This window comes from Beta vulgaris, chromosome 7, assembly GCF_026745355.1.
Source record: "Beta vulgaris subsp. vulgaris cultivar EL10 chromosome 7, EL10.2, whole genome shotgun sequence".
Classification (NCBI taxonomy): Eukaryota; Viridiplantae; Streptophyta; class Magnoliopsida; order Caryophyllales; family Amaranthaceae; genus Beta; species Beta vulgaris.
In genome coordinates, this window is record NC_079208.1 from 57577864 (window position 1) to 57589268 (window position 11405).

The 11405-nt window shown below is 37.6% G+C and overlaps 1 protein-coding gene and 1 long non-coding RNA gene across 3 annotated transcripts; both read right to left on the reverse strand.

Moving 5' to 3' along the window:
* Positions 1 to 2434: 2434 nt before the first annotated feature.
* LOC125499344 (uncharacterized) lies at positions 2435 to 2803 on the reverse strand. The gene is made up of 2 exons (XR_007276154.1): positions 2606 to 2803; positions 2435 to 2524 (listed from the first exon to the last, which is right to left on the reverse strand). It is a non-coding gene; the product is annotated as an uncharacterized LOC125499344 (long non-coding RNA).
* Positions 2804 to 3180: 377 nt separating this feature from the next.
* Positions 3181 to 10152, reverse strand: LOC104900057 (uncharacterized). 2 transcript variants are annotated; one of them, XM_010687388.4, is made up of 12 exons: positions 9922 to 10152; positions 9484 to 9573; positions 9248 to 9373; positions 8097 to 8264; positions 7927 to 8013; positions 7669 to 7790; positions 6610 to 6651; positions 5038 to 5934; positions 4603 to 4779; positions 4369 to 4512; positions 4095 to 4238; positions 3181 to 4009 (listed from the first exon to the last, which is right to left on the reverse strand). In XM_010687388.4, the coding sequence occupies exons 1-12, from the start codon at positions 9940 to 9942 to the stop codon at positions 3361 to 3363; spliced, it is 2667 nt and encodes an 888-aa protein (XP_010685690.2). In that variant the 5' UTR covers positions 9943 to 10152; the 3' UTR covers positions 3181 to 3360. The 2 variants fall into 2 exon arrangements, with proteins under 2 accessions (XP_010685690.2, XP_048503846.1); XM_048647889.2 differs by lacking the exon at positions 6610 to 6651.
* Positions 10153 to 11405: the final 1253 nt, after the last annotated feature.

An 11405-nucleotide genomic window follows, 5' to 3' on the forward strand; every position in this document is an offset into this window, starting at 1 on the left:
TAGATCTGGATTCTAGAAGATTCTGTCCAAATTCTACCCATTGCCATCTCTACTCATAAGGCTGAGCTGCCTACTTATAAGCTGGTCTTAACGCATGTAAATGAACAATATGAGAAAAAATCAAGAACATGCATAAAATTGTAAAAGTCAGCCCTACAATAGACATTGAGAAGCAATTGTTTGCTCCTCCGATTGTTTGACAGTTAGAGGCACAGACTAAAACTCAGGCTTCAATTCATATGCATACCTCTGACTTCACGCTCACTAAGATGCGCCATTTTCCCCTCTAATTTTTCCGATCGCAGAACGTTATCAGCTTCAGATTCCAAATAATCACTGGCAGCAATTAGCTCACCATCAAATTCCAAATCTGCTTGAATTCTGAGCGAGGAATACTTATCGCCATTCTTTTCGTTTCGCAAAGCAGTAAATTCCAAACACGCTACGCTAAGGTTGCAAACTAGAATAATGTGTACCACACCTTAACAAGCCTATCACCATTATTAAACTTGATTTAGAGACATTGATGAACGTTGATTGATTCGAACTCCTTTAGCTAAATGTGTTGGGTTAAGGTATTGAACGAACATAGAGCATTTTCGCTCAATACTCAACAGAACAATCTGAGAAATGCGATAACCAAAGATGAAAGATGTCAATGGCATAGGGCAACTATTAAGCCAGCGAGACTTGGAAGAATGCAAGCAGAAGAATGTTACGCACACACGTACATAGTGCAGAAACTGTCATTTTAACAGTATCACCTTAATGGCGTGCAAATGCTAGTATTACCTTACCTTTGTGGCTTCTCTTTTAATTTCTGAGCTGAACATGTAGAAACACAGCAACCACATACATCAACGACATTACTTCAACTTCAAAAACGCCACCTCCACCTACTACTTCACACTGACTTGCTCGTTTCTAAAGCCTTAATTTGTATTAGCTCTATGTCTTGCTTAGATTATCCGAAGATGATGTTTTCCAATGATGTCAGAACTTCAATTTATGTAACTAAGTTCACATTGTTTGCCAAACAATGAAATTGAATGCAATATTTCAAACTCGGCATTTGAAATTCAATATTCAATTCAAATTTTGAGTTCCCAAACGAAAACAAGATTAGGTTTACCCTTATTTCTTGCTCAATAGGATCATTTGGATCCGCTCTATTTCTAAGTTCAGATTGTTCTAGCCTTCTTTTCTAGACCAATAGGAATGTAGGATCAATGGATCCTCACTCTTTCCTTTCAGATATGCATGGCCGACCCCTATGATTGGCAGCAGAATAGAGGTACAATTCGATTCCAGGGATTCTGGCAAACGTGTATAACATCAGTCATAAAGTTACTAGAATTTAACGGCCGCCAAAGTTATATATATGCAAAGCAAATCAAAACTTCTGATGTGCACAGCGGTAAAATCCTTCAAGAGAACTTGACGTCACAGACATGTAGTGCAGTGATCAGATCCAGGCAAGAATAAGAAAATGTGATAGATTGTTATGGGTACTTGACAAAGACAACAAATCATAAGTATCTCCCCAATGCACCGAATTAATTCCAGAAAACAAGCAATCGAATTCAAAGGTCATACAAGTTAGTATTATTTTCACTTAGCCGCATAACATTATATGATTATACTTCCTAAACAAGGGTCTATTTTTAATTTCACATGTAATCCATATCAGTATTTCTACCAATTGAAGCATACTAACATCAAGATGAGCCTGCTCCAAGAAGAATGAAGCAGGAAAGCCAAGGTAAAGACAAAAGTACTGTCAAAACAACCAGTACATTACACTTCATTTTGCTAGTGCATGCAAAACCATGAGTAGAATGAAGCACAAAGGTCAAGATAACATTGACTTAATAACGTCAGACCAAACTTGAAACCACTTTGGAAGAGAAGTGGATCGTTTCTTAATCCAATACTAATTTCCTACATACCACGCACTACTATTCAGATAAGCTTAAACCAAACCAGCCAATAACAGTCATGAGGGACAGCATGAATATAAACCAAAAAGAGCTGAAACACAACCGAGGCCAGATTTAACCTGCAATGAATTCAATTTTTCCATACAATATTAAATTAGGGTCTTCTTTGAACAATAAGGCAACAATAGGCATGAGAGCTTACTAACCAGCAGACATAATCTGGCTGGGTCTTGCCAGTATCAACAATGAAAAAAAAAAACAAGATGGAAACAGCAACTAACTATGGCTTTTGGCCCAGACAGCCAAGATAACATCCATGAAGTTGCCAAGTCCAACTATAGGTGAAAGAGAAAACATGAACTAGCTAAGGTTCAAAGATAGATAGCAAACCATTCTTATATCAAAAGCCAAAAACACGACATCAATCCTCGGAGCACTGCACTGTCCTTTGTGGTTGAAAACAATAACAAAGTTGACCCAGAAAGCAATCCGAGAGCAATAGAGAGAAACAGCACATAAGCTTCATAATTTGTGACTGGCCAATTCGTTTATAATGCAGAGAACAGGAAAAAGAATGCAAGTTGCTACATATTGACAAAGAAAGACTGTTACCAGGACCTACCAGCTGTAGTAAGGTAGTTATACATATATGTATGCATCCTTACCAAGATCAGCAGAGGAGGCATCCAAAGCTAGCACCAGTCACAAAATTACAGTCCAAGAACACCTTTCAGCTGCCAATGATGCAAAAGTAAGATACACAACAGCAAAACGGATCTTAGATATACATTTCCAATGGATCATATTCACAGCCTATAGGTACACACATCTTCTCCCAAGAGACTGTCAAAGGACTGAAAATACTTCACCTGTTTTATGCTCATAAAGTTGACCAGCTCAGGTTCTCAACCACATCTAGTTGGAATATTCTGATCTATCAATTAACCAGAAAGCTGACTTAGTACTAAAATCAAAACCCATTGTGGCATCATTAGGTATTACTTCCTCACGATACGGTGACAATCACAAGATTGGATTAGCATAGCTTTAGTAATTTGTTATTCACGATCACCATTAAGTAAACAAACAACGACCACACAAACAGTTGTACTAGATGAGTGACACACAGAAATGATGCTCTTTGGACATTGTACAAATATAAGAAATCAGAAAATGGAAACAGTCATTACCAGAGTATACAGCAGCAAGTCCTGCAAACAGTTGCAGTCAAGAGATAATCTCAGGAAATCCTCAACTATCCATTTCAACTGCCAGCAGCAAAACACAGACCACATTAAAGATATATCGACTACATTTAGAGGATTAAAATATATAAAGTACACCGTAGCAGAAACAAAACAGAACCAAAACTAATTGTTCAGAGTTGCATATAAGTAAACGGAAGTTCAGCAATATATATTTAACGACTAATGCCTTTCTTTGCTCTCAGTGACTCAAGAGCCCTTTCACGTAGCTCAATCTCAAGCTTCTTTTTTTGCGATTCCATCTCTCCTTCATCACTTGAATACTTCCTTGAACGACGTTCACCATTGGAAGCATTGACATCCTTCTCATTGTTTTCCACATCAGAAGACAAAGCATCAACATCTTTGGACTTTCGCCTTCGTTTACTAGCTCGCTTTTCCTCTTTCCTCTGACGCCTCCCCTCACGGCGCCTACGTCGCTCCTCTTTACGTAATTTCTTCTCTTCTTTCTTTTTTCTTTTAGCTTCCTTTCTATCCTCCATCTCAGATTCAGAACTAGAATCATCCGACGCTACCTCTCGTCGCCTTGACCTTCTATGCTTCCTCTTTTCAGAAACCGCTCTATGCTTCCCACTTTCCTCAGATCCAGAATCAGAATCGACACTAGGACTTCTGCGTTTTTTATGTGGACTCACTAAGGAGTCAGACAAGGTGTTGTCCCTAACATCTTTCTGTTGGGAGTTTCTCGTCCTGTCCAACTTGGAAACATCCCCAGGATATAATACTTCAGACCTCTCACCCGACAGAGAACCTCTACGTGGTGAGTTTTTTGCAGCACGGACTTCCTTCAGAGAAGCCTCTTCACTGTAAACCAGTAGATAATAGTATGAGGGGTTTCTTACAAAACAATGCAACCAAAATTGAATAATTCACATGACAGTAATATTACCTCAACATCTCAGCATCCTCCCGTCTTGCATCAGCAGTGTCACGATTTTGATAGCTGGCAGGCCGTTTAGGAGACTCCTTTCGCTTGCCACCGGATGAGCGTGCAGGTTTTCTTTCTTCTAACTTCAACTTATCCTCATACTCCCTATAGAACACCAATTTTGAAGTTCACCAGAAGTTTTCAGAAAGCAATTTATATAAAACTTTTTCTTAATTCTTAATTGAGCCCTTCCAAAGAAACTGAAAGACAATTGCTAATATTTGAAAAATTGAACCTGTCTTTTCGAGATCTCTCTTCACTTGATACTGGGCTGTCATGATGAACTATTTGGTCTCTCACTCTAGTAGGACTTCGACTTACATTAAGAGTAATTTTCTCCCCAGCTTTATTTCCAGAACTGCCATATGAGCTGGCCAACCTGCAAAAAGTGAAACACATGTTTCAATATTCTTTAAGATCCCCGCTAAATTTAACATTTTATTAATGAAAAATGAAGCCGGAGAACAACCTCGTATCTTCACCAGAGCTCCTAGTACGGTTTTGTGGTGGCACCGCATAGGGAGACTTCTGTGGTGGAGGTGACATAGATGGCTCTTTTCTCTGTGAATGTTTTCTATTCGAATTATCTCTCTGGGGTGACAGTGAAATAAGGTGCTTACGTGCCATGATTGCAGGCTCCTGAATTCTGTAAGTTGCACAAAGTATAAGGTCTCAGAGCATAACTCTTCTCAAAAACATCTTCACTCATTTTAAAAAACTCGGAAATAAAAAACAGTATTACATTTTCAAACAAAAAGAAAAACAGAACAGCATCCCCTCAAACTGCTAGATGATTGACCTTCAGCATGTATAAGAAGGGAAGAGCTTAAAATGTAAGTAAAAATGCTGAAATGATGCTTAAAGATATAAAAAGTTCTCAACAAATTATTGATGCATAATTCACCTGTTTCTTTCTCTGGGAGATCCACTGGGGGATTTCTGAAGCCCGGGTGATCTCATTTTAGCTGGTGAAGCAGAACTACGCCTGACGGGTGACCCAGAACTTCGACTGGCAAGTGAAGGAGACCTGCTTGGAGATGCAGTTGGTGATCTCCTACGTGCTGGAACAGGTGACCTGCGCCGAACAGGAGATAGAGATCTATGCTCAACAGGAGATAGAGATCTACGTCCCCTTGGCAATGGGGGCCGATGTCGAGCAGGCGAAGGAGACCTCCGTCGAGCAGGAGATGGAGACCTACGTTGAGCAGGAGATGGAGACCTACGTCGGACTGGATAGGAAGACCTTCTGACAGGAGATTGGAATCGACGTCGAATAGGAGAAGGAGGCCTACGCTGAACTGGAGATCTGGACCTCGGACTTGAAGTGGATCTCCTCCTACGACGGCGAACAGGAGAAGGGGATCGGTGTCGCCCAGGAGATGGTGATCGTCTACGCCAAGGAGAGGGTGAACGCCGCCGCCTAGGAGGAGACCGACGCCGTAAAGGTGACCGACGCCTTAAGGGAGAAGGTGACCGGCGCCTTAAGGGAGAAGGTGATGTACGCCTTAAGGGAGAAGGTGACCTCTTGGTTGGAGAAGGTGATAGGCGCCGAAGGGGTGACCGTGACCTTCTACGTACTGGGGAGCGAACTCTACGCCTCATAGGAGATGGAGATCTATAACGCGTACGTGATGAAGATCGCCTTCTAGAATGAGACCTCCGTCTTGGAGATACGGACTGTCGGACAGACTGTCCCCTGGGACTGACAGATCTTCGGGGCGAACGGTGTCTCCTTTCAAGAGAAACTGATCGCTTTTTTTCCCTAGGAGAACCAGAGATGCTCCTTGAAATACTTCTTTCTCTATAAAGCATATAAAGCCAAATCAGTTGTGTAAATAAGTATTGAAATCTATGATGACTGCTCTTCTATATATGCATCAGCAATGATGCGTAGGAGAAAAGAGAAAATAGCTAACTCAATGCAACAGCAATATTCATTGCAGATCCAGCAAAAGAGGACATTATTCAACTAGCAATCGGCAACATCCTCAAGGGGACAATTTTTCGATAAAAAAAGGGTATATTGTTAGTAGTGACAGCAACAATAATAGACATATGGTGGTTGGTTTGTGGAAACAAACAAAAGATAACCAAGAAAATTAGAACTCAAATAATTTGATTACATATCAAAATAGCAACCTACTTAGATAGGGTCAATCCCACATCCCTTAAGTAGCTATAAAAACTGGAGACTTACCAAGATAGAGCATAGCCACAAAATTGTTGAATATAAAAACTAGAGAAGCACCCTCAATGAAATTTTCAAGGAAATGATGAGCGCCATATACTTCTTATGACTTCTAGAATTTGAATACGAATTGCTAATTGAACTAGATTGGGCTTTACTGCAAAAGAATGCATCATCAATAGTAAAAGTAGATTTCTAAAACGATGATGTCACAAAAAAACAAATAACAAGACACTTGTGGCACATATTTGTATATCATATAAGCTAGATGTATAACTAGGATAATACCGATGAGGTGACTGGGAACGATCAGAAGGTGACTTGGATGCCCTGCAAAAGAGGGGTCGTACGTGGGTTGGTATTTGTGTTGTCAAATAAATCACCAAAAATAACTACAATTGATGCCACAGCAAGTGAATACTTGAAGTTCAAGCAACATTCAGCAGATCCCTGTGAACCAAGACAATTTGATGCAAACACAGGGAGCAATTCGAAAACACATTTGAAAAAGGTGGAGAGCATGAAAAAATCACAATATTCATGGCAAAGACAGCAACATGGAAAGTAATGCACAAAATGATCAATTCCTTAACTACCAAGAGGTCAAAACCACCTCCCACAACAGAAAATAAGATTTGAAAGTTCTACTCCCATTTCCTTGCATGCACATGCTAAAGGACGTTATGTAGGAATGTACATAAAACTAAGTGCATGTGAAGATCAGTTAAGTACAGTAATTTCAGTAAACAGAAAGTAATATATACAGATACCACTGAGAATATGTCAAGTCATCCAATAGATAATGCAGGTAAGCAAAGTAGATAGAAAACCTCATCATAAGCAGGTTTAGCAGTCACTGATATATAGGTAGACAATAGGAGGTGCAACATTAGAGACTCAAAAGAGTACCACAATATCATACAGTACAAAAAATACAGGTACATTGAAACTTCAATATACTGATAGGAAATTTCACATCAGACACAAGTCCATAAGCAATTTCAAATACAAAGAATACGAAATCTTGAGGATCAACTGCTAAAACCCTTCAGAACATAGACCATAACAGTTAAGATGTTATAGCTGAATTACAATGACACTAAATTCAATAAATTTGGTCCCCGAGGAAAGTCAGTTATACTTTTTCAACATAGAACAAAAACAAGAGCAACTTGAAGAATAATATTTCACGGAACAATCCCTAAAATGCTTGACCCAATAGAGTTCAATGTATAAACATATGCAGATGCCAACTGCCAATGACAGAGCATCAGGAAACCAACAACACACAGAAGAATGTACATGGTAATTTATTGAAGTTAATCCACAGATATATTATTGACCAACCTGGATCTTCCTCTAAAACCATTTCTCACATTAGCTCCATTCTCGTCTCCAGATTGCACAGCAAGACCTCGTTCTCTTCTTCTATTTGATTCCTCAGTAGAATTTTTGTCAAGCCCATCATCCTACAGTAGTTTGAGGTAAGGACATGAACCCAAATAATTGCAGAAGCAAGCTGAGTGGCCATAAGAAACACGAGAGTTAAGATCAAACAATCCAGCTCTATAAAAGCTAGCTCTAGCATGAAACAAATTAAGTTACCATTTGCCTCTCCTTCTCTTGCTCAGATTCTTTAGCTTCCTTCTCTTTCCTTCTCTGGATTTCATCAAAGATACGATCATTTTCTTCCTGCAAGGATTCACAAAAGTTAATAACTCTACTAGAAAGTGAATGAATGCATAATGAAGTCTCAGTTAAAAAGACGACCAAACCTTTTTCTTCCTAGTTTCCTCCTCCTTAGCATCCAGGAACTGTTGGGGAACACCACTAGCATTATTCTGGGCACTGAGAAGAAGGGCCCAAAGCTCTTTCATGAATTTACCAGTATTCTTTTCCATGAAACCAGTTAGTTGAATCTGGACCTGCTTTCCATTAACCTCCTGCCTCAAAATAAGCAGAAAGTAATATAATAAGTACCAGTATGACATTTTGAAAGATAAAATTGCACAAATTCTATTAGATACTAGCATCAAGTGTTTCGCTCGGAGAAATAAGAGTTGCATAGTAGACAGTTATAAGGTAAATGCTCATAAAAGAAAGCTAATTAACAGAAAAGCATCAATAGGTAAAAAAAAAATGGGTGCATACATTCAAAATATCAGACACATCCAAAAACAAACAAAAAAATCAAGGAAACTACAACATTCAAAAACTAGTCACAAAGTAAATGACAAATAAGCCACTTTATCTTTATCATCACTAACTAGCAATTTCGAGCACTCAAAAACCAACACTAAAACAAATTCTCAAGTTGTACCATCACAGATAACACAAGTAGTTGTATTGATAAAAAAAAATCAAGATATAAAAATACACACACTGGAAAGTTTTGCACTTCAATTACATAATGGCATCAACCACCTATTACTGAAAAAAAGTTTTCATCTATGATAGGCTCAAAGTTGCAAGCAAACAGATAATTCTCTCATTCTCTAGGCAAAAAGCATCATGTATCTCAGCACCACACAAGCTCACAACAAACATAATACAAAAAAGTCAAAGTAATAGTTCGGTTAAGTCCATGAACTGATTAAAGTGAACACTGTGACTAGAGCTGATAATGTGATGCATGGGGGAGGACATGAACACAAGGAGATACAGATTACAATATGTACATGAGAATCAAGAATTATATAAGAGATTAGAGTAAAAAGAATGTGTCTAAGCATCCAAGGTCTCAGTATCACACATAGGAGGCTAAGACACTCTACTTCAAGTTGAAAATCATAGAAAAAATATGTAAACTAAATGTGCAAAATTATTTTTATGAACAATGATGACATGTAAGCAAGCTCAAAGAAACGCATCCATCAACAGATTAAATCCACTAACAAAGACAGCGATACTACAATGCACGCGATACCTTTCCTTCAAGAAGACCATAGATGAAGTTAATGAGCAATTCATCTTCAAATCCTTCAAGAAATTCGGTCACTCTCTTAGCAATCCAAGGCTTAATGACGTCCATTTTCACTTTCGTAATATCAACCTAACCACCACCAAAATTCAACATACAAACAGTTAACAAATTACAATTAGTATTCATTCATTTCTCTCATCCTTCAAAACTCAAAAAGGTAATTATACTTAGAAACGAACCAAATGTTCGAGTTCAGCAGCGAACTTCTGCGTTTTCAACAACTTCGCTTGCTTATTTGAAAATCGAGTATCTTGCTCGGCCGATGTACCCTAATCACATAGCAAAATCCAAATACTAATCAAACCACGCCATTACAGAGTAAAACACAAGCAATTTCAGAAGCATGTCAATATTAACAAAGAATTCGACATTTCCAGAAAATGCAAATCGAGCTAAATGCGATCGAAATAGGATTCAAAACCTTAAATCGTCGACATTACAGAATATAACACAAGCAATTTCAAACGCATGTCAATTATTAACAAAGAATTCGACATTTCAAGAAAATGCAAATCGAGCTAAATGCGATCAAAATAGGATTCGAAACATTGAATCATCGACATTGCGAAAAATTGATACAAGCAAATTCAAGAGATTGAGGTGAGAAATCTGATTACCCGAAAGAAACCTCCCGACATTTTTTAGGGTTTGGAAAAACGACAGTGAGAAATCGAGTTGCGAAAGGTAGATTGAGCGAGTGATTGAGAGGTTGATTAATGAAAAAGGCGAAGCTAGATCAAACTATGGATTAGGCGCCGCTCAAATGGTGATTCATCGTCGAGGGAGATGAAGTGAGTTGGTTGAGCAAGAGAGAGAGAGAGAGAGAGAGAGAAATAGCGATTTTGCTCATCTTTCATTCTTCCCTAAAGTACAAGAAGTAAAGCCCTAGTAATTGGATGTCAATTTACACATTTGGACATGCTGCGGACATACAATTTCTTTTTCTTTTGAGTGGAAGATATGTTCGGTTCACTTCACCTTATTTTTGCTTATTTCAGATCAGATCAGATCAGATCAGATCAGATCAGATCAGAAAAAATAAGATCAGATCAGATCATGCTTATATTTAAAAACTCACTAGTTTTTTGCAAGAATATTTATAGTACACCCGTGTATACCATGCTCATGGTACCCCCAAGACTATTTTCTCAAAATGAGCAAAAATGAGCAAAAATGAGCGAATGAGCAAATGAGCAAAATGAACAAATGAGCAAACATTTCTACTCATTTAAGAAAATGAGCAAACACTTTTATTACAAAATGAACAAAATAAGCATATGAGTAAATGAGCAAAATGCCCATATGAACAAATTTGGTGTCAAATGAGCACCTGAAATTCTAATTTATTACTAAAAGTGAACTCGTTTTTTGGCCGGGCGATGCCTCGGGTCAGTTACAATAAACAAATATGTTCTTATTTTTTATTTCATAATTTATTTTGCTACTTTTCGTATTTTTTGTCCATTAAGAAATTGAAAAATTCACGTCACGACGTGATAAGTAAAAAAGCTTTGAGTTTGAAAATAATATCTTGAAAGGAATTGTGGTAAGAGAATATGATATCAATATTATTTTGTAAGTTACATAATAAGAGTGTTAAAGATGTACTCGCTTCCTTTTTTTCTAATTGCTACATTTTACTTAAATGATTGTTTCTTTTTAATTGATATATCTCTATTATATAAGCCAAGGGGGATCAATGGTGTCCCCTTTTGAATTTACATATTCACCCCTCCATAACATAAAAGTTAAAACCATTACAAACATAAACTTGTAAAAAAAAAATCAACCAAATCTATATTTATACCCAATCAACTCATATAATTGTCGATCACATAAACTTGCCAATAAAAAAGATTCAATCAAATTAAATTTAGATCCAATTAATTAAAAAAATTTGCAATCAACAACTTACCAAAAATTAATACCACAGACAATTAAAAAAATAACATTCTCACTACAAAGACAACTCATATACAAAATTTTAAAAAACTCAAATGGAGCCGGTGCAGACTTAGTGTGCACCGGGTTGGTAAGATATTAACTTCATATAGTGAATTCTATAGAGATATAGTGAACATATATACAATATGGTATATTC